General features: G+C 39.2%; 3 protein-coding genes across 3 annotated transcripts; 1 reads left to right on the top strand and 2 right to left on the bottom strand.

Moving 5' to 3' along the window:
* Positions 1–1,468: 1,468 nt before the first annotated feature.
* LOC145488238 (hairy/enhancer-of-split related with YRPW motif protein 1-like) lies at positions 1,469–3,647 on the bottom strand. Its single transcript, XM_081467059.1, has 5 exons — positions 3,321–3,647; positions 3,183–3,240; positions 3,028–3,111; positions 2,684–2,771; positions 1,469–2,225 (listed from the first exon to the last, which is right to left on the bottom strand). The coding sequence occupies exons 1-5, from the start codon at positions 3,383–3,385 to the stop codon at positions 1,726–1,728; spliced, it is 795 nt and encodes a 264-aa protein (XP_081323185.1). The 5' UTR covers positions 3,386–3,647; the 3' UTR covers positions 1,469–1,725.
* Positions 3,648–8,243: 4,596 nt separating this feature from the next.
* On the bottom strand, positions 8,244–12,207 carry LOC145488272 (large ribosomal subunit protein uL16-like). The gene is made up of 3 exons (XM_081467100.1): positions 12,090–12,207; positions 10,890–10,949; positions 8,244–9,879 (listed from the first exon to the last, which is right to left on the bottom strand). The coding sequence occupies exons 1-3, from the start codon at positions 12,126–12,128 to the stop codon at positions 9,460–9,462; spliced, it is 519 nt and encodes a 172-aa protein (XP_081323226.1). The 5' UTR covers positions 12,129–12,207; the 3' UTR covers positions 8,244–9,459.
* LOC145488268 (transmembrane protein 106B-like) lies at positions 12,128–22,535 on the top strand. The gene is made up of 7 exons (XM_081467097.1): positions 12,128–12,489; positions 15,321–15,384; positions 15,929–16,091; positions 18,323–18,463; positions 19,835–19,887; positions 20,424–20,468; positions 21,404–22,535. Exons 1-7 carry the CDS (start codon positions 12,216–12,218, stop codon positions 21,513–21,515), a joined length of 852 nt encoding a protein of 283 aa, XP_081323223.1. The 5' UTR covers positions 12,128–12,215; the 3' UTR covers positions 21,516–22,535.
* The last annotated feature ends 73 nt before the right edge of the window (positions 22,536–22,608 follow it).

Genomic DNA, 22,608 nt, shown 5'->3' on the forward strand with positions numbered 1-22,608 from the left:
ATCCTTTCCCTATTTATGACCAAAATCTACGATTTTCCCTACCTTTTTATGACCTGACCAAAAATTCGATACCCAGTTATGACCGTTGCAGCTGGCACAGTTGCCCTTAACATAATTTATGATAAGATTCATGGGCTTCTAGCTAGCTCCTGAGAGGTTTTGTTAATGGTCAGTTATCGATGATGATTAAAAAGTACCTTCTAAAAAACATACCGAATTCAAGACTAGAGTGCAGAAACCATAGCTCTGTTTATGACCACAACGGCGGAAAAATCATACCCTTTGGGGCCACACATACCTTTATAGCCAATATAAGGGAGTACCCCCTCCCCCGGGAGAAAATCTCATCGTCGGAGGCGTGGAGTCTGGCGCAGATCGAAAATATAACCGAGAAATGTCGTTCCCAGGGTCCTCTCTCTTCTCTCTGGGCCCAGTTTCCCTGCGGGGTCTTCTAATCGAGGACTCCTCTATGACATCATTAGTAAAGAAACAGAGGTCCGCTGCCTTGTATCTTGAGCTTGTTCCCAGGGACCTCTCGAAACCTAGTGCCACGCGTTTGCATTGTCTTCAGACAAATTTCTAACAGTCATGAGTGGGCTTGTTTCACGCTTTTTAGACACTGCATGAAATACTGAGTCTCTAAGGCAAGACATGTCTCCTGACAGTGATAAAGACATTTATTCTCATATCCTAACGTCCTTAAACTTGTTTAAGTTGACATTCCACCACAAAGACAAAGGCATTAGTCAGTTTACTGCGCAAGGAAGAGATTTGTCAATTCCCAATTAAATTGTCGGCATTTATGGAAAAATCTATACATTTGCATATATCGACATTTGCGTCTGATAATGAACCGGCATTTCGACAGAGTAGTATCGAATTAAAAGCGGATTAGACAAAGAAGCACTCAACGTGATCAATATTGAACATCTTCAGGAAAAAAAAAAAAACTTGATTGTTGGAGCGTTTTATTTCACAGGTAATTGTTTTTCGGCTCGAGGGCTCTAAACTAGAAAATACACGCGCGTTTTTCATCTGTTAGTGTAAAACCATACCCATTTTACTAAGAAATTGCGCAGTTTCACAAAATTAATTAGATATTGGTAACTTTGAAAAGAGAGGCTGTATTATGGATTAGGCACAAATAACTATCTCGAGTGAGTAATCTTTGAAAGGTTTATGAGTGAGGCAATATCACCCACAGGGTTTTCCATTCTTCCCTACATTAGGTTAAGCTGGAGAGTTTTAGAACGTAATCCCACAAAAGCCGATGTTATTATAAAAAAGACAATTTCGGCAATACCTTTGTTATTATACAAAACAAGATTCAGTCGAGAGAGCAGAAAATCGCATTCAGTCAATAATCAAATGCTAATTCGCAAAAAAAGAAAAAAAACTTATTTACTTTGTAGACGAAGGATCTATTGATTAAGACCAAACAAAAAGCTTCTTTGATTAAGATATAAGGCTTTTTTACATCGTGTCTTTTTTAATAAGATTTCTAAAAACCTTAAACCTCTGTAATATTAGTGATGGCTAAGTTTGAAAGTTTACACCCAGATACTAGAAGTTATTCATTAGCTGCAATAAGCTCGTGCAGTTAGTAGAGAGGTAGGTATTCACATCACTGAGTAGTTATAGCCTTGCTTGTTTTTGACCGAATATGTCATGAATATTTTACTTAATTTCCCGAACGCAAACTTTATTTCGCGCCAGTAAATTCATTCAGGGCGCCCAAGGAGTTCGGAAAGGTGTAGAAATGTTAGTCTTAGTTATCAAGGCCATCGACCAGTCTATCAGAGGTACGGCTTGTCGAAAAGGAGCTTGAAAAACATTTGAAAGGCCTGGTGTTTGCAGTGGAAACATGGAAGGGCAGTTTAAAGAAACAGACATCCCCCATTCTTGTCTGTTGTGTGCCTCGGTCTTTTTTCCTTGGCATCCTTCCTGTTGTTTCAAATGCGCTAAAAACCGACCAGAACTTTGCCATGATGACGATGGTTCTAAATCAACCTTCGTTGGACTTGTCAGAGGCGAACTTGGGTGACTATGTTGCCCGCTTTGTGTTGAATTGTTCCAGTTGAAGTGATTAATGATTTGCAGCTTTGCAGGGGACAAGCGTGCGGTTTGCGAACTGTCCGCCGAGGTGGACAGGCATGGTTTACCATCAGCTATGCATTCTTCGTTCCCTGTTACGCGACTATCCGAGGCGTGCGTCATGGCGAAACCTGCGGGCGAAAGATGGATGAATAAACATGAGTAACTGCCGGTCATCGATCATTAAATCAAGTCCTTTACCACGATAACTCAACAGGACGTTAAAAGGTCTTAAAATTGTTTTGCGCTATTGTGCCAGAGTATACTAAGCCAGTTCTTATTCTGCCGCTGATGTATATCAAGCGTAAACCACAACATGAAAAAAGCGAGAATTCTTTTGCTCGTAGTTACAAAGAGCCCTTGATTTCTGCTATTAATTTTCGCCTCAGCTTTTTTACTACTGATGCAGCTTTTAAACTTTCGCTTTCCCATGCGAGGTGAGGTACAAGCGTGTTGCACGCGTTGCACAAGTTAAAACAGAAGCCCCTTAAAATCTCCTGGCTCGTCTTAAAGTGATATTAGTTTTGAGAAAGAAGTGGTTCTCTCAACAAGGTTTTTGTCACCACTGTTTACTGTAGTGCTCTCTCACCTTTGCTGTATTCAGCGCCGTATTTTAAACCTCTCAAGTGCTCGACTGTCAATTGGAGTATCTCTGCTTTCTCAAGCTTCGTTGATCCCTACAAAGTCAATTCTTACACGTGAAATCATAGCTCGATACAAATGATATTGCGCTCTTAAAATTCCTACACAAGAAAAGTCGAGAAGGAAAATTTTTCAGCGTTCACAATATTGCCAATTTTAGCTCTTGGATACGAAAATTAAGTGATTCTATAACGACGGAAAATTTTTCCCATCGAAATGAGTCTTCGCGTGCAAGGTTTCGCAGTCACGTGGAAATAATTTGAATTTAATGGAATTATTATTAAAACGCACCTGTTTCCTCAGCGCTGCTGGGACCAACTGCCGTAACTCGGCAAGTGAACTGTTAATTCGATCTCGTCTCTTCTTTTCAATTTGCTGTTGATAAAATAGAAGTGTCAACTTATTTTGTGCACATAAAATTGTACAATTGAATAAATCTTTCTCACCCCTCGCCTTCTCTTTCGCGCACTTGCTTCGGGAGTGTCGCTGTCGACTGCATCGGAACTTAAATGAATCAACGATCAGGGATTGTTAATAAACTTTTAACTGCGTTAACAGGTCACAAAGTTTTAAACAACACTCACTCTCTCTGATTTCGCTGGAAATCATCTCCCTCGTCCAGATCACTCTCGCTAAACGAGCGCTTCATGATAAAACTCCGGAAAAAAATTGTAACAAGCTAAGCGACTCTTGATCAACACGGTATCCCCGTGCCAAGATTACGATATATATATAAATAAGTAAAATAAATGACATTCTGTCAAGTAATTCTCGCGACGTTGATTGGTTGGAACATGGGGACGTTATCCGGTCCTATGTTATGCACGTGTCTTGAAAAGAGAAAGGAAAGTGCATTGTTTAAAGGGCCAATTAAAAACGAGAATCCATTCTCTCTTAACTACTGGTGTAAAGTGGACAGACGAACGGAGCGTGTAAAAAATGAAAAATAAGTAAATAATAATTGCCGACCTCGATTGGACAATAGAATTTAGGAAAACAAAGCACATCGACCCTCTTTTAAAGCATGCTTGACATACTTTTTTAAATGAGGTTAAGCCGGGCGCATTAATTGATTAAACACAAAACGCGAAAGCATTGGTTAAGCATGGCTGGGGTGAGTTGACCCGTTTCCAAGAATCAATTAAGGCTTTCCGAGTCGCGTCAAGATTTACTAGTGCGCGCTTTGTAAGGAATGCCGATACATGGAGGAGTTGTTAAAAATGTACATATTTTACACAATCGCAAACTTTCCCACGGTTTTGTGTTTGGCTGTTTATTCAAGCCTTTTGTTCCTTCCCCTGGCGACCGTACAGCGCGTTAATTGCGGTCGCTTGAGTAAGTAAAAATGCTTTATTTTAAGGTGCATTTGTTAGTAAAAGAAACAATGTGCAAGGGTCTCTTAAGATTAAAGGTAGTCTTATAATTGTGGCCCGTGAATGAAAGCGGCAGGGGTACAAATAAACAATGAACAAAGACCTGAATTAAGATCTTAGAGCGTGTTAACGAAGGCTGATTTTTCTTGTTCTGTATAAAAGAACATTGCTCTCTCTTAAGATCACGTGTAAGATGAAACAAGATGTTCATTGCTGTTATTTTCAAGTCCAGAGTTCGTTGCCGTTCTAAGAGCTTCCTCAAAACTGGCGTTTTCCTCGTTTAAAAAAGTATGCCGCGGCCGTTGACAGAAAATTGTGCCTTGACTAATTAGAAAAAACACTACGAAAACATAAGCGTACTGTGAATTTGCTAGATTCAAAGTCGAGAGAGACAGTTTAACCGGCATTTGTTTCCCCAGATATGTCAAACGTCCAATTTAGCAGAAATTGACCTCATTAGATAGTTCTAGCGAAGCATAAGGAACTAAACAAAAGAAACATTTTCTGTGCAAAAATGTGTTTTTTTCCTTCTAGCGTTTTCTTAGGCGACTAAGATCAACTAATATTATGTTTTCTTTGGATGTCTTCGTATGGAGCCATTATCATATCTAAACTAATTCCTCGAGATTGCTTTTAGATCTTTGTCGATTGTTTTTCGTGGGAGTCGGTCTGCGCACAGCACTTAGTGGCGCGAAAAACAATACAATTCTTGATCACGCTGATCGTTCGCTCCTGGCTTAAAATGAGCACTGATAGCAACGAATTATCAATGATATGGCTTGCTGAGATCACTCGTGAGACTAGTTCCACTATTTCCATCAAGTTCTTAAGTTCACCTCGTGTTTACTGACAGACGGGCGATTTGAAACAAGGTGCATTAAGTTCCGCTTTTAGAGCTCAGACAAACATGGCAGATAACGAAGATAATACCATCCGATGTATTTGTAGTATATAATTCCGCCACCAGTCATTTAAGCGAAAGAAAATTCCAGCTTTGATATGTTGTTTACCCAATTTGTTAATTACTATATGTTTAACCTGCCTAAATTTACAACTCCCTTAACGAATTCTAGTAGCAATTCTAGTAGCAACCTCTGTACGGCGGTGAAATCGGTTTCACTAAACCATAGAAAAAAGTTTCGTACTTACTCATAAGCACACTGAACCAGGCGAACAATCTGCTACAACTAAGATTATGTCGATCCGTTGTTTGGCTTGAATATATACATATTAACGTATCGTATCATCTCTGAACTAACCGAGATATTCCGTTCTCTTTTGCCGTCCGTCTATTCCAGCACCACGAGGAAATTGACCTACTCTCGCGTGAAAAACCCTAAAGTACGCCGTTTCTTCCGCCGGCCAGTAAAAGTGTTTTTTCTCGGCTCCGAGATATACGAGATATTCTTGATTTGAAATCTTTACAATCACCGGGGTTTGTAGCTCGCTACTCAGTGAAGGCTCGTGAGGCTGTTTTCTGCAGTGTTTAGCTTATGTACAATAGTCGTGTCCCCAAGGTAGATAACTATGTAGAGCGGACATTCAATAATTGTGATACCGATGTTATGGGTGAGTTGACGAACTAATGTCAGTGCATATCGCATTCATTACCCTCGATTCCGACATCAAAAGCTATGTCGGCAAAGCAGTGACGTTTTCTAACTTTCTACTCTAGCTGAATTCATCTTCCTTCAATCGTGAAGCTAACGATAGCCTCTGAAGGGAATCTAGCTCTTTAATTTATGAAAGAACGGACAGGAAAAATTGTAGAAGAGTACCAAAAGCTTGTTTTAACTAAAGGCCTTAAAGAAGATGAGAAATGAATATCGTTGGCTTGGGATTAGGTAGATATGATCTGTAACAGTATATCAGACCAAATTAGCCCTTTGGCAATCCGGGATTAATGGCATAAAAGTTTAATTTATCCACCAGACACGATGATTACAGAGCACGTGAAGAGAGCATGGTCATGGAGAGCCGTATATGAGGCAACAATTTGTCTCAGTTCTTTACGTGTGAGCTCGTATACGCAGCTAAGAAAATGAAATTTAATTACTGAGTGTTGTATACGTGGATTTCTCCACTCTAAAATCTCCTCTTTAGTCGGTTAAGTTCTGAGAAATTAACTACACTTCCATCGTATCTTAAGAAGACTAAATGCCTTTGTAAAAATTAAACTAATTAATAATTGCTGTCTTTCCAATTCAGCTTGCAAATAAATAGAAGCCTGAGAGTATTTCCGCTGGTTTTGACCAAATAAAAGGTGTATTGTAGAACCTCGCAGCTAAATAAACGTCTTCAAAATCCTTAGACATTTGCTGGTTTCCACATTTCACTGGTCTTCCGCGCACGTTCCCGGAGGGAATGCACTAATTGATGATAAATTTAAACAGCGTGTAGAGATCTTCACGCGATCTTTACTCGTCACTCTGAAGTTAGAGGAGTTCTATGTACACACACACCAAAGAATTCAACTAATCCGTGAAGAGGGATGGAGAAATAGACAGACAGACAGACAGGCATCCAGACAAACGTTTTAGTTTAATAGCAGGTTGCAGAGATTTCTGGGTTGTATCCCGAACACGTGCCGGTTTTATTATCTCGTTACACCTGGCTCGCCTAATTGCATGTTTACAGCTAAAAGGATTTAATAAACAAACGGCAATCGGTCTTGAGATCGAGAGAGGCGAGGGACCTTTCTCAGACAATCCATCACCTGTCTTGAAGCTGTCGCATCTGCGTGCGTGCAAAAGATACCATATGGCCAGGAGACAAAAACATCGTTACAAACGGCTAAGATAAGATCTAAGCTGCGCATGGTAATTCCCAAACTGGCGAGTTATTATGGGTACAACTGAGAGCAGGTGCGAACGATAACCGAAACTGTTGGTCCTGACAGGGAGAGCGGAATCCATTACAAACAATTTGGAGCACACACGTGTCAATAAACAAAACAAACGTACAAACCTTCGTCATTAAGGTAGATGTCATCAAACTTTCCACATCCGGAGCACGGTACGAACAATTTCCTCGAAACTCTTGGGGTGCTAAACAAATCTCACGACTGTCTAATGATCTAACTGTAAAAACCACGTAGAGATCAGATTTTTGTTATTGAAGTTAGTTGATCTGTCTAACACCAGCCTTCCACAGAATCGATCGATCAACGTTGACCACAGAAAATCCCGGGAGAAAACTAATTCTTTTTTTCTCTATCGGAGAGTAATCGCATTAACAGCTGTTGTAAGCAATCTTCTTTGTACAAGCAGCTAAAAAGGTGATCATTTGACTAATTGAAAGCCGTTCATTGATCAGAAAGCTGCTAATAAGCGCCAACAGCTCGGGTTTAAGGATGGAAAAAGCACATGTCCAGATCTTATCTCAGTTTGATTTATGCTTATTTCGCCCAGTAACGGACATACTGTGTTGATTTTTGCATAAGTGTCGGCAATTCTTTGCTTTGTGTGACAGGATCTATGCCTGAACGATCTTCTATAGCTGTACACCTTGGCTTTGCTTTTTCCGAATGCCGGAACAATACAAGCTAAATTTGGATGCCGTTTTAGTGCTTCTTGAGAAATTCCACTTGAAGTTGAGATTTGATTTGATTTGATTTGACCGTAACCTGCGAGCAGGCCAAGGTTTTCGGTCGTTTATTTACTTTTTACATGCGTTGCGCGAAAAATTACTACACTCAGTTTTACAGGTCAGTTTTACCCGCGACTTCACGTTGACGAAATAAGAACGAAAAAAAGTCGGCCTTCTGAACAATTTTGGGCTTGGAAACTCAATCTCTGGGCCTTAGTGAATGATTATTGAAATCATGTTTGAAATACACTTCACTGAGAACGAAATTGATCTAAAATGTTCAAATTCAGATGCCGAAATCTGACTCAACCCCGCATTTACCCCTAAAAAACTTGTGCATAGCAGTCCTTTCCTTTCTGAGGGGGCGCAAGCCTGGTGCACGATCGAGATGGAGCAACTAAGGGTATGGATAGGCGAGGGGAGGGAAGGGGATCAGAGAAGTACACGGCCAGTTTGAAATGTCTATTCTTCTTTATACCAACTCCGACGAGAACTCTTAAAGTTTGTCTTAAGACTTCAGCGGAACATCACGACAATAACCTGGAGTTAATGAAATCCTTCAGTATATATTTTCGTAGTCTCACACGCTGGTCAAGTGTTAAAAAATGTCATTAACAAGTAAAATACAGAGGACGAGACAGAAATAAAAACCGTCCCCCTCGTTCTCCGCACGCAAGTACCCCTTCGGTTATATTCTCCATACTTGCTGCGGTGAGAACCCCGCAAAACCACACAAAGTATACTTGGCACTATTCATATTTTATCAATGACGTGGAAATAATTGTCCTTGCATTTTGAAGTTTACCCCGCTAATTACGAGCATAACTTTCTTTTCGCTAATGGACGGCAAGGAAACTTCTGCTTCAGCCACTGAACTACGTCATACGGTTTGATGGGATTTTACTATGCAAATTAACTGGTCTTGATATCAAGCAAAACCGCTAAATTATCATTTCAACCTGTTGAAAAACACAAATGGAAGACTAGGAAACCAAAAAGTAGAATTAATGGCCAAAAGCTGTTCAAAACTGAACCGCAATTTCCTATGTTTTGGGTAAGTCAATGAGAATTACGACATCTTTGCTACAAATGTCATCTACATACTTTTGTGATCATCAAGACCGAAGGGAAAACAGATCATGTGTCGTAAAGGCATCCACGGTCGAGTGTCGATCCATCGGGAGAGAGGGAAAGGTTTTTGCATCTTATTCAACTCCAACACTGCCCCTCCTTTCCTACCATAGGCAGCAGTGCAGGGGGGCAGGGGGACTGTTGTCCCCCCAAACGAAAATTTGGGGGGCTCAATGCCCCCATCTTTCAGTGCCACAAATATTGCTAGCACAGCTTAAAATTATGTCGACAAAACGTTCTGTTTCGTGATCTTTTCACAAATCATTTTATCATGCTTGCGCTTGGCAAAATATTATTTCGTAGGAATTTTTGAACAGCTCCAGCTTGTGTTCCTTAAAAGCATCCTGAAGAAGGATCGTCTAAACAACTACCCCTGTCTGCATTGTCATAAGTCTATTACGGACATATTGAACACAGTAGACATTGCAAAGAAGTTTGTTTCTGCAAACAAACAACGCAAAAGACATTTTAGAGAATACGAGTAGAGGTGAACGCTTGGCTTAACAATGAGCCCCCTCATGTTTCAAAACACTCCACCACCTCTGCCTAGCCCTCCTTTCCAACAAGCAGACAGCATGCACAAAGGCTGTATAAGGGAAAAGTGTCATTTCTTGCGACTTATTTGCATGCTTCAGAAGTCCATCCATATCTCCTTCTTTCCTGAGGGTTTAATTCTAACTTGTGTACAGACTGGAAGTTTGTATGTTGCTTGCTTCATACCTTCCATAGCTTGAGTTTCATTGTCACAATTAAACTCAAATATAACCTTTCCAGCCATGACATTAGCTAAATAATGATCCAGTTTTCCTTTTCCTTTTCCCATTCTACTCCCCACAGCTTTCCTTGTCACTGGTATGTCTGCTGTAACCATGAACAAGTCCTTTGTCTTGGTTGCCCTGATGATGGCCAGGCGCGCAGACTCCAGGGCTGCATCTTTTATCAGGGCAGGTTGCTTGGCATAAAGTCCATATTGATACCGGTCCATGTACTGGTAGCGCAGTGGAAGAGGTGTCCGTGTGCGACGATGACAACACAGAAAGACATTTGGAACCTTAAAATGCAAATTAAAAGGCTCTGGATTATAAGATATTTGGTTATAAAAGTTTGATTATCAATTGAAATAGATTAATGAAATGTCATTATTGTAAATTGGTTATATATTATACTAGAAAGTTCAAGTAAAATTGTACTCCCTGAGTTTATGATTACATCTTCATCTATAATAATACTATCAATACAGTGTTATATTGCTATAAGTATCCTTTGAAACTGTTTACTGGATCATCATTTAATGGGCTGTGTAGGGCACTAATAAAAATTATTATTAACCATACATGAGTGGGGGGGGGGGGACAGGGGGTTCTGACCCCCTGTACCCCCCAAATAAATAAACTTCAGGGCTACACTGATAGAATACCATTAACTGCTGCTTATAAGCCTACTGAGTTTTTACAACTTCGTAAGGGCTTTTAGATAGACTTATAAATGGAGGGGCTTATATCCAAGGGGGCTTATAAGTGGAATAAAAAATCAGAGCTATAGAATGTTGATCAAAATAGGTTTTTCATTTACTGGTAATTGAGCTTTAAAACATCGTAATAAAACTAATTCAAAACAAGGAAAGCTAAAGGGGGGTTATGTCCGGAGAGGCGGGGGAGGCTTATAACCAGATGTAATTTTTGGTTTACAGGTAGATAGAGCTTTAACTGGGGAGGAGGAGGCCTATAACCAGGGGAGGGGTATTATTAGCAGCAGTTTGCCGTATCAGGCCCAAATCTATACAGAAAGACCACAGGCTGATGTTTCTCAGTACTGTTTTGAACAAGCTGTGCTAATAACAAACTTATTTCACAATTCGTTGATTGAAAAATAGTTCAAGAAACTTCATCCAGTTTAGCACTTAGAGGAGATAGGACTGACAGTATCACATTCTGATTGGCTGATTTTAATGAACCGCCCTATCAGTAAGGTGATAAATCATTCTATTCCATGTGAGGGTTATCCAAGTCAAATAAACGTTATGTAAATGTCTTTTTCTTCTATAGTCATTGTAAATCTCACCTGTGATGCTGCTAACAGATTACAAGTATTTTTTACACAGCACATAAATGGCTGGAAGACCTGAAAAAAAGAACAGCACATATAATTTTCAAATTTGGACTTGAAGGATACAGTAAACTTTTGAATGTGTACTGAGAGAGAAATTAATGCAGGTGGAAGTGGTATTTACAGCTATAAATTTATAAAGAAAAAGCTAAAATTTGATTTTGGACTAAAGTGACCCACTAGCATGAAGCAGCTCACGGCAGGAGTACTGCTGTCCCCTCTGTCTGACACTGGTTACTAGGCAACATTGTTGTCTACTTGCCTTAACTATTCGTATTACCCATTTACACTAAATAAACAATATCCTCCATTTGGTGTGAAAACATGCTCAGATACTTGTCTGTGGACATTATCTGTTACGAGAAATGAGCAGTTTTCCGAGAGCGTAGCTCAAGGAAAACTGTGAGCTTCGAGAAACAGATAATGTCCAAGGATGAATAGGAGAGCATATTTTTGCACCAAATGAAGGGTATTGTGTTTATTATTCTCCAAATGTTTTTCACAACATGCAGGGTTTTGACAATTGGGGAATATCACTTGGATATTCCCCAGTTTTAGCTGGGGGATATTCAGTCACGTGATGCGCTTAGACCGATCACACGGAAGTGAAAATATTTGATGGATTATAATAAATGATATCCACCTAACAAACCACTATCCAGTGGATAAGTGTTGGCAAACTAAACTACACTAACTGCTGGATAGTGATTTATGCGTTGGGCAGCATTTTCTAGCCTTTGAACAACTGGGGGACAAAGGCGGAGAGGGGTGCTGCAAAAATAGTTTCTCAAGAGCAAATGCAATAACTGCAGTCTGTTCCCAAACCCAGCCGGGCAACTTCATCTAGAATGTGACACAGTGGTGGAATTAACCATTAAACCATGATATTTAGATAAGATTAATAGAAAACACACAAAAAAAAATTATCAGAGTGTATCGAAGAAAAAATAACTCAAATTGAACCGCAGAAGGTGATCCTACGTCCTGGAGGAAATTGAAATCTCTGAACCAGTGTTAGCTTTAATAATAATTATATAACTTGACAATCTTGCCAAGTTGTTGCGAGAAAATTGAGGTAGGAAAGGAATCGGGGCAACACAACAATATTTGTCATGCTTATTAAATGTGTTAAAATGAAAATCTTGCAACACAAACCTTTGCCCTAGATCTTGAAAGTCCAACAGCTAGCGCCATCTTTGGTATGGATTCTCAAAGCATCCTGGGTAAGCTCAAGCGTTATTTGAAGCATGGACTGTTTTGAAGGACAGCCGCTGTCCACATATGTTAAATGAGACCGATATCGCCGATATGATGTCGCGGTGGTTCCGAAAATACACACGGAAAAACGAAATGACAGCCATAGGGAACAACATCCTTTCCGACCCGACCAGTGATGGGAATTTCTCCACAACAGACAACGATGTCGCGACAGAGCGACCCTCCAGTCCTGTGTACAGTTATGAAGAATTCGGTGATAGAGTGAATCCTGTGAACAGTGACCAGAGCTTAACACAGACTTGTCCAACATGTGGAGGCACGGGCAGGCTCACGAAAGGTAGAGCTCATTTTATGCTGACTTTGATTAATTACGATCAGCGTGTGATATCTTCAAGTGAGCCAGTACTAGCTATTCTTGTTTGTGTAACAATGTAGAAACCATGACAATTTTAATGAAGTTACAACATTTAAATTAATTTCTTTCTCATTATAAAGATCATATTTTTCTCCGGTGACTATTATATTGACAGCTTGTAGATGTTATTTTTCGATTACCTTGTAGCTTGTCTTGTTCTGATAGCTAATTTGCTTAAGCTCATGTACTGCAAGTATCGATTTCAAGGTACACTGACACTCATCAAAATATTGCAAACCTGCCAATTCCTGTTGGAACTTGAAACCTGGAGAGCAGAAGAGCTACATGCAAGCTGAGCTGCATGAAAAACGTGAAAATCCCAAATCCTAAAAAGAAAGAAAGAAAAATGAAAGTTAACAGGGTCCAACTCCTGACCACTTGTCTGATTTTCTTCAAAATTATCTACAGTTGAGCCTCCAGTCATGGCTACCTACACACAACTGCCAAACATGACTCTTAAGGTGCATGGCTGAATTGTAAATTTGAGAGCTTGTGAAATGGTACGACTAATATTTTCTCCATGAGCCTGAGATTTTCTTACCCTTGCAAGAGAAAAGCAGAATAAAAACATATGAAACGGTGAAACCTGTGAAATTTTGCTTAAATTCTGTGACAATGTGTATTTCAAAAGTCCAATCACTGCCTCTCTTTTTGTCTCATCCATGCTTGGATCCATATACATTAAATATTATCAAAACCTTCCTGTATGACCATTTCTCTACAATGGCCAGTTAATAGACAAATTTCGATATACTAATATTCAGCCTAAAACAATGGACCTCAGCACAAGGCTCTGGGGAATAACTACGGAGTTTGTGGGGTTTATTCCCCGGAGTTTCATGCTGAGGTCTATTGTTTTAGGCTGAATTTTAATACAGTAAAACCCGCATTCAAGAACCTAGTGGTTTAAGAACCTGCTGGCAGAAATTTGCCATTTTGATAGCCACAAATATAAGAACCTGTTTAGCCAAGCAAGATCAAGCAGGTTTTAATATGTGGGTTACAGCTTATGATAAACATTTTAACCAAGGAGTGTGACTTTGAGATTGCAAATTTATATTACCAGAAAATACATTATACAGTTCTGAATAAATATTGTCTATTAGAGGACCAAATCTAAGTTTACATGTATGTATTTTTCTGGTAATCAACAACTATATCTCTGCCTATCTTGCCAGACTTCAAAAAATTTATTTATTTATTTTTTTAATGTAAATATAGATGTGGGCCGCCTAGATTAGCCCAGGCTACCTGCAGGTTTGCACTGTTGCTATTATCAAGCATTTTAAACTTAATCTGTATATCTATTTTTGTAAAAATTGTAAAATATGTGAGTCATAGTAATAATAAAGTTGGTGTTGTTGTTGTAGGTTCTTACACTGGCCTTTGTAAAGAGGTTAAAATGTTTAATGTTTCAAGTAGATTTAGTCTCCTTCACAGTTGTTATTTGGGTCACACAACACTTTTCCCCACTAACTGCTGGTTAAGTCCAAACTGCATTCCTTTTCTTTTCTTTTGACCGCAACCACTTTGACAACTATAGGTAAAAAAGTGACAAATGCTGTTTGCCTAAATGTTGCAAGATCACTTACACTGTTCTTGAACTTGGATGCCTGTTAGTACTGACTTATAGTATTGTTTTTCAATGTTAGTCTTCCAACTGATGTGTTTTCTTTGGGTAAAACTGTGTTTTATTTGATGTCTGATGAAGGGGTTTCATTAAGGGCTAGGCAACGGGCAAATTGACTGACTGTGAGGTTGATTTTGCCTGCCTGGTTTGACCATCTAGAGGAAAGTTTTCTTATAAAGAACTTCACTTCAAAAACTTTTGCGCAGTTGTGAAAACCAGTTGCCCTCCTGTTGAAAACATTAATGAAACCCCAGCTGGTGTGCATCCAGTTCTAAAGGCATGGCTAAGCTGTCATTGGCTAAAAGGCGTAAAAGAAAGTACAGTAGTTCATGTTTAAGTAGTCTTTAGTGGGTAGAAGTGTTGTGTGATGACCTAAATAATGGCTGCAAAGGAAGCTACAGTAGATGTTGCAGTGAACCATTTGACATATTACTACATTTGAACCCTATTAAGTGGCCACCCTTGGGGAAATGGGAGGTGGCCGCTTAATAGGGGTTGGCCACTTAATAGAGGTTATTTTCTTAGTGAACATGGAGTTACTTAAAGACTACCATGATAAACTTGTGTTTGAATGTTTTAATCACTCGTCACCTTCTATTTCGGACTCTTACATGTATCTTCCATCACCTTTTCCAAAACAGAGGTAATTTATGTGTATTAAACTTTAGGTGGCCATTTAAAAGGGGTTAAGACAACAAAAAAAAACCCATCGGGATGACCAAAAGGTGGCCACAGCTGCTTAATTAGAGTTGGCTGGTTAATAGGGGTTTTATTTACAGTATTTCACTGACAATAATTTTGTGACTTTGATAACTGGCTGCTCATTGTGGGGTAGCCGCTTAATAGGTGGCCTCTTAATAGAGGTTCAACTGTAGTGTATAGGTGTTCAATTTGCAGATTGAAATATTTTTGCTGTGTTGGATGAACAGTTTGAAGAAAATGAACAACTTTTGTCATATGGCAGGCTCCACTTTTAAGTTCACAACAGTATGGTGCAAGCTAACCCTCCCTGCTGTCTGTTTGGCGTTGTGTCATGCATATTTCTGATACATGCAAAAACTGCGCAGAATAACCACTAAGCAAAACTATTTAAAATGTGCAAAAGATAATATTTTTTTTTCAGAACAAGAACATGACTTGGTGGCACTGATTCCTGTAAGAGACAGTCGACTTCGACCAAGGAGAACGTAAGTCACTGGCCTCAATAATAAGACACAATGTGTGCTGATAATTATCCATTATTTATTCCATGCCATAGAAAATACAGCAAATCAGAATACAGGGAAGTTGTGATACACGGACACTAAACGTCGTTACACCCAACCTTCCCATCATGTGCTGCACCTATGTGATTGTGTTTGCATGACTATATCTTCTCTGGGTTGGCATTAAATAGTTATGCAATCCTTTTAAGTGGTATAACATGGAATGTCTCACTTGCCGCTTGTACTTTCTTGGTATACACATGCCTAAAGGTTTGTGTGTATACAGAGAAAATACAAGTGACTCATGAAATGTTCCATGGTATACTGCTCAAAAGTGTTGCATAACTAGTAATTATAACATGCAATATAGAAAATAAAGCCAATCAGAACACAGGAAAATTGTTGTATGCTCAACAACAAACTTGGCATGAATGATAAAATCCAGTTAAAATCCTGTTGATTAGTAGATGCTGGGTTTGTGTAATAGCTAGACAAGTCACAAATATCTTGTTTGTTTACCTTTCAGGGTGCTGTATCTTTTAGTGGCTGTGTTTCTTTGTTTGACAGTCTGCACAGTTGTCGCCGTCATTTTCTTCCCCAGAAGTATATCAATCAAATTAGTCAGTGCGTCTCCTAAAAATATCAGTATTCCAAAGGCAAATGAGACTGATCCTTTCATCATTATAAATGTAAGTATTTTACATACTGTGATACAGTGCAACTCCTCCTTTGTTAGTGTCAAATTTCAGTGAAGAGTGGTCCACTGCATTTTGGGTTGGAAATAGCCTGAAATGTCAGTCTAACTCCCTGGTGCAGCATCTCTCGCCCGGTTAGGCTGAGGGCGGGAGAAAACTGACATTTCAGACTACAGGTTGGAAAATAGTTTTCCCTTGCCTAGTAAACTCCCGGGGGGAGGAGGTCCCATATAAAAAGTCGGAAATTTTGAACAGAACTCCTAAGAGGTACCTGTTTTGTGGGTGTGGCTTGAAATGTTTTTCACCCCTAGGAGGTACATGTACCAATTCAAATAGTCAGGGGAAAAAATTCCTCAAGGTCACGGAAAAGTCAGGGAATTTTATTCTGAGTCAGGAAAAATTGACATTTTGAAGAAACGTCAGGGAAAATTGAAACAATTTAATACGGCTGATTTAATACCGTTGGAGGCTGGAAGAAACATTCGTAGTCACTGTGATGTCAAGGAAAATTTGTCGAAAACTTATCAGTCTTAATGAACAAGTGGAAAGGACGGCTCTACGTTGAGGCCAAAAGCCGCTACTAGATCTGACATTTTGTCGGTATTTATTTGGTTAGGGAAATTTGATTTTTATCAGGCGTGGCTTGAAACGTTTTTCTCCCCTAAGAGGTACCAATTGTTACATGACACATGATCTCCTGTCATATTTTTTCAGCTAAAAAGGTATCGCAAAAGCTCCCGCAATCAAAGCTGCAAAAGGCCTTATTTTGAGTATGACCAGGATGGAAAATCGACGAGCTTGCTGCGCAAAAACCCAACAAAAAATATTATTATTCCTAACTTCAATGTTAATTTAAAGGTTAGAAACGTATCTTACTTTCGATGCTCGTGAAAATTACATGTATCTCTTACATGTAACACCCGAAAGATCACTTCCTGAAAATTGGCGAAAGTAGCCTGTCTTCGCCGGCGTTTATTTGTCAAGTCCATACCGGGCCGCCCTAAACTCCAAACCCAGCTAAACAGAGGATAGAAAGCACAGAAATATAAAAATACCTTGCGCTCCTAGGTGCCGATCACACTAACGCGTTTTTAAAAGTGTCGGTTTTTGCAGTGTCTCATGCGTTTTCGTTTTGTTTTCACCTGTCCACTCTAATTCGTTTTATTCGAAAACTTATGATTCTTGACGCGTTTTCGCCTATCGTCCACGCCAAAACGTCCGAAAACGCTGATGGAAATGACAGTATATGGCGCTTTTTTCTGGCATCGTTTTCAAAAGCCTCCGTTTTCTCCTGTCCACACGAGAAACGGTGCGTTTTCAAAACGATGCGTTTTCAAAAGGCTCTACTTTCGAAACCGTTTCCGAAAGCCTCCGTTTTCATCAGCGTTTTCGGGTGTCTTAGCGTGGATGATAGGCGAAAACGCATCAAAAAGTATGCGTTTTTATACGAAAATGCATTAGTTAGGTCGAGGTCTTAATCTTCTTTTACAGTTCGGTATTACTTATATCAGTATTTTTCTCCTTTGTATAACGAACTGCTAGATCAATGCATTGGGTGTGTTGGTAAATAGGCTTTCAACGTTAAATGAAACCATTAAATTACCAGATGTATTGGTATATCCTGAATGCAATGTGAAGGATCCTGTACGTCACGACTCCGTTTGCATGATGTCTACAAATTGCCTTGTGTAGGATGTAATGTCTGTTACATCGGAGAAACCAACCGACATCTTTCAACCTGCATTCGTGAACATCTGAGTTGCGAGCTCGTCAAGTTCGGCAATTTCGGCAATTTTGGCAATTTTTCATCCTGGTCATGCTCAAAATTAGGATTTTTCCATCTTTGATTGTATCAAGCTCTAAAAAGTATGCTGACGTACTTCCAAAAAAAACAAAAAAAAAAAAAAAAGAGAAAAAAAAAAGAAAGAAAGAAACTAATGGCTAATTAATGACCCAACACACAGAGGACAGAGTTTGAGGGAAAACTCCCGAAATGCAGTGGACCGCTTTTAGACCTTTTACACTCGTAATGTTGATTTGGCCTTTGGTGTCATCAACTATAGGCTCGATTTACCAGTCGCTGTTCTGGAAAGGAGCCCGCGCTCGAGAGAGCAGCGGAAATCGAGCCTACATCAACAATCAACCACACACGTTTTGTAAGTAATATCGACAATAACGTTGTAAGCCTGTGATGAAGTTATCTTTTCCTTTACATCTCTCAACAGTGTACGACTTTGATCAAGAATGACAACTTTTTTGAGGCACATTTGGATAACATGACCGTACAAGTGAACTGGAACAACTACGTGGTAGCTGACCCAGACATGCCGGGAACTATCAAAGTTCCGGCACGCTCAAGTCTTAATGTATGTTAATAAACAAGGGAGAGTTTATCTGTTTTTATAGCGCGACTACTCGATCTGGACGACCTAGAAGAAAACTAACCAATCAAAACATAAACAGAGAACAATGGACTAGTAGCTTCTGGCGACGGCAAATAACGCTCTGTTTGAAGTGAAAACATATTAAAACATTATCGACTCTTCTGCGTTATATACACTCTTAGATATTCAGTCCTTGGCGGCGAATTATCATAATTGTAAGTCTCGCTCGAAAAATTTAGCTTGAAAACTCATTTTGCAACAACTAAACGGACAAAAAGAAAACGAAACCGTTAAAAAGCGTACAAAATTTAAGATCGAATCTCACCAGTCAACAAATGGCAAAGTTTCCTGAGAAGTTCACAGCACCTCGCATTTTGTTGGGTTTTCAATTTTGTTGAAATCTATTGTTCGTATTCTTCAATGTTATTGGTTTATTTAAGAAATAGATCGCTATCCTTTGTTCTCAAGTGACGTTCTGATTCTTTATATAATTCTTTTCCACGTGGCCCGGTTCGAGTAGTCGCACTGTAAACTTGTATAAGTATTTGTTATTCAACTCTACTCAGAAATATATTATGAATCGGGGCTGTCAGTTAAGGCCATACGCCATCACAGCTGTGGCCAATCACAAATTACACAGACATTCCAGTGAACCAATCAAAATTCAAAGCAAATAAATGGAGACCTCAGCGCGGGAAAACATGCGTGAGCGGGAACAATTTCCGGTTTTCTTGTGACGTAATCATATTCCAAAATCAAAAAAAAATAACTTTCCTTCTGAGTTTTTTAGTTCCATTGGATATAAGAACATGACGTTTAACAACGTTTAAGCTTGACAGGGTTCTTCGTTTTGTAATAGAAAACGTTTGAATTTCCAAGGTTTTGAAGAAGTAATAGTTCAATGCGTCGGAGCTCAAGAGTAATAACTTTTCGTTTCAATAGCAAAACTCGATGACTGATATTTCTGTTACTTTACGGCCGCTGTATTGGCGCTAAATCTTTGCGAGGTTGTTTATATATCAATCATCTATCATTTCCCAGATTATTGAATTTATTAATTGAATGGTTACGATTTTTATGAGTGAGAATGAGAAGTTCCTCCGTGAGGCCGCGCTTCTCCAGTGTCCATAGGGAACATACTGAATGTTCCCTTAGTCGGTGGGTTTCACCCTAGAAACTCTGATTAACCATTTGTTTAAGAAATGAAAGCTTGCCTACTTTGACATTATAGCTGGGTCGAAACTTATTCTTGTGAATTATTTTGGTGCTTCACACTGGGAAAAATGTGGTCTGAAAAACTTGTATCCAAAAGAAAACAACAAAAAATAAATTACCAATATTTTTTCTTGGCAGCACACTTTTATTGTGAAAACTGTTTACAAAGATCAAGAAGCAACGAGGATAAAGTAAGTTGTGTTTTATTTGGTACTAAACTAAAATGTGTTATAGAGAAAGCTGTATACCTTTTCTCACTTTAAACTGATCACATCTGACCTGTCACGTCTAACGCAAATTTTCAATGAACCTATCAGATTGCGAAGCAAACATGCAACATGCGCCAAGCGCGGGAAAACCAAGTGAAACCACAACTGGTTCTGATTTGGTCAGAAAAGTTACATGGAGAGACGGAAAAAATGTGCTGGGCCTTCACAACGCTAGTCAAGCCTATGACCTTTAGGTTTCTTCTAACGCCGGTCAAACGCTCTGTCGCTGAGTTGCAAGGCACATGGACACCGGGACACAAGCTTTTATTCTTTTACGACAACAGCCACAACAACAACAACAGCTATAACCTCAGTGCTGCACACTGAATGGAACCAACTTCCATTTCTGCTAATGATTATGCACGGAGAGTTGTCGGGAGAAAAATCATTGAGCTATGAAAGTATTTTGCTAAGATATTTCAACGTTTTTCTTTTGATTGTTTTTTCTTTTTTCGCAGGAGAGTCTGTTGTGGTTGGTCATTTAATCTGGCTTTCCTTATAACGTAAGTCGAATGTTGGATTCTCGTGAAATAGTATAAACTGCAAGCGGAGCAAGAGAAATGCATTGAAATTAAATTACATCCCGGCCCTTGTTGCAATTACAGTGGAATCCCCGCCTTACGGTTACCTCGTCAATACGGTTGTTCTGCGGCATTTTGTAATAACTACGCATTTTATAATACCTCACGCATTTTGTAATAAAAGTTGCAGCATTTTGTAATTACCTGCAGTATTTTGTATTAAATGCAAACGACGCATTTTGTAATGAACGTTAGTCTACGCAATTTGTAATAACGTGGTGACGCAAATTGTAATAAGTCTCTTCACACGATAATTTCACGAAGCATAGTTATTACAAAATGCCGCAGAACATACGGTCACAAAAGCGTGTAAGTATACCCGACAGTTAATGTCGAAGATTCTAAGGGTAATGGTGGTCCACGCGACTGTTTGAGTTGAGGTCAAGGTGTTTCAGTGTGATAGGAAACAGCACAAACACATGTTTTAATGCTTCCTCTTCCTTCTTGCTGAAACACCGTAAACCTCAACCAAGCAACGAGACACCATCACTTACCTTAATATCAATAGGAGTTGTTGCGTAAGCTTTTACCCGCTGTATCTATCAAGACGTCACTTGAAATAGGCCAGTCATGAAAATTGACCCTGCCCCGTGAATACGGCTACCCCGTTAATATGGCTAGATTTTCACGGCCCGTTGGTGACCATATCAACGAAGTTCTACTGCATGTAGATCATTTCATATGCTCTTAAAAGAACTCATCCTTGCCGCCATTATTTTCTTTCAAAACAACCAAATTCACAGTTACAATACTAGAAACTTTCACGCTTTCGATCACTAGCTGGTTTCATCTACCCAACTGCGGACAAATCTTAAGAAATTGTCTGTTTTTTTTTTTTTTTGGCTTCGTATCTGCAGGGTATCAGCAAAGACACACTCATTGACGGTTTCTTCAGAGGCGTCTGATTTAAAACTGGAATACATCAATTGTGAACTGCAAGGGCGATCATGGTGGAAAACCTGTTATTAGTATGAGTATGCAATTCATAGCAATTAAATCTATTTTCCAGCATTAAAAAGCGTTTTAGAAGCACCCATCTCCATCTGGCCCTTGGATTGAATGAATTGTCATTGGGGAGAAAGCACAGACGTGTTGTTGCTTCAAACGTCCCCCCCTACCTCGACCACTTATTGAAAGTATAGAGGAGAGAAGCGGTTTTTACTTTACTGCCAGGTTTTTCCAGGTTATGTATTGTCACAGAGGAAGAGGGAGCCAATCAGAACTTTGAAACGATCTGGTCTTCCAGTCTTATGATTGGCTGTTGAATGTACGTCGCATGCATCATTATTTTCCCGCCATAACGTGTGGTGTGAGAGTCTAGGGCCTGGCTTTTTCGATTTTTTTTAGTGAAACAATTTTTGTTTTGTTATTATATCAAGCTCAGAGTTGTTAGCTACTAACATGGACTTCTGCCATCAGTTAATGAAGTGAATTAAAACATCGCCTAAAAACCTGACTGTAAAATCGGCAAAATCCCGAAACAAGGTCGTAAATTTATTTTGCAAAAAATAATATGCTCTACATTTAGTAGCTGCTAAAAATAGTAGCCTTAATTAAGGCATATCTCGCGTTGCTGCGTTCAGAAGCCGCGGTATACGATTTATAAGTCGTGTGTTTGTTGGAACAAGCGAAATGAGATCAAGATGTTTTCGTTTTTTTTATTTTTTTCAAATTAAAATAGCACAGAGAAAATCTTTTTACTGATCTATACTAACGACGTTATGAGTAATAGAAATATAAGAATACAGATCCTAGTTGTCAAGTATTTTTACAGAGCCGAGAGGAAGAAATAACTTTAAGCAAGGAAAATTATTTTGGGGGCTCTAATACTCGATTTGGTTAAAATATGTGTTAATATAAACGGACTGTATATGTCGGCGGATTGGAAAAGAGCGTCATTTGAGTATGAAATTAGACGATTTGTTTATCTATAGTATTCAAAATAACCGTTGTATATTTTTGATTAATAAAATTTGGTTAAAAGTCTTATTCCGCCCAAGACTGATTTGGATCAATGAACGAAAGAGAAAACTGCCTAGGAAAAAAGTAACCATATGCAGTT

This window comes from Orbicella franksi, chromosome 5 (assembly GCF_964199315.1).
Source record: "Orbicella franksi chromosome 5, jaOrbFran1.1, whole genome shotgun sequence".
NCBI lineage: Eukaryota > Metazoa > Cnidaria > Anthozoa > Scleractinia > Merulinidae > Orbicella > Orbicella franksi.

What these genes read in the sequence shown, in the direction of transcription:
- LOC145488272 (XM_081467100.1), bottom strand. Translation starts at nt 12,128, where the DNA reads ATGGCGCTAGCTGTTGGACTTTCAAGATCTAGGGCAAAG. An exon ending in TTTCAAGATCTAGGGCAAAG is followed by an intron (nt 10,950 to 12,089) that starts GTTTGTGTTGCA and finishes TCTTTTTTTCAG; the next exon opens with GTCTTCCAGCCATTTATGTG. An exon ending in ATCTGTTAGCAGCATCACAG is followed by an intron (nt 9,880 to 10,889) that starts GTGAGATTTACA and finishes TTGCATTTTAAG; the next exon opens with GTTCCAAATGTCTTTCTGTG.
- LOC145488238 (XM_081467059.1), bottom strand. Translation starts at nt 3,385, where the DNA reads ATGAAGCGCTCGTTTAGCGAGAGTGATCTGGACGAGGGAGATGATTTC. An exon ending in CGCGAAAGAGAAGGCGAGGG is followed by an intron (nt 3,112 to 3,182) that starts GTGAGAAAGATT and finishes TTTTATCAACAG; the next exon opens with CAAATTGAAAAGAAGAGACG. An exon ending in CAGCAGCGCTGAGGAAACAG is followed by an intron (nt 2,772 to 3,027) that starts GTGCGTTTTAAT and finishes TTGACTTTGTAG; the next exon opens with GGATCAACGAAGCTTGAGAA.
- LOC145488268 (XM_081467097.1), top strand. Translation starts at nt 12,216, where the DNA reads ATGTTAAATGAGACCGATATCGCCGATATGATGTCGCGGTGGTTCCGA. An exon ending in CACGGGCAGGCTCACGAAAG is followed by an intron (nt 12,490 to 15,320) that starts GTAGAGCTCATT and finishes TTTTTTTTTCAG; the next exon opens with AACAAGAACATGACTTGGTG. An exon ending in CAAGAAGCAACGAGGATAAA is followed by an intron (nt 19,888 to 20,423) that starts GTAAGTTGTGTT and finishes CTTTTTTCGCAG; the next exon opens with GAGAGTCTGTTGTGGTTGGT.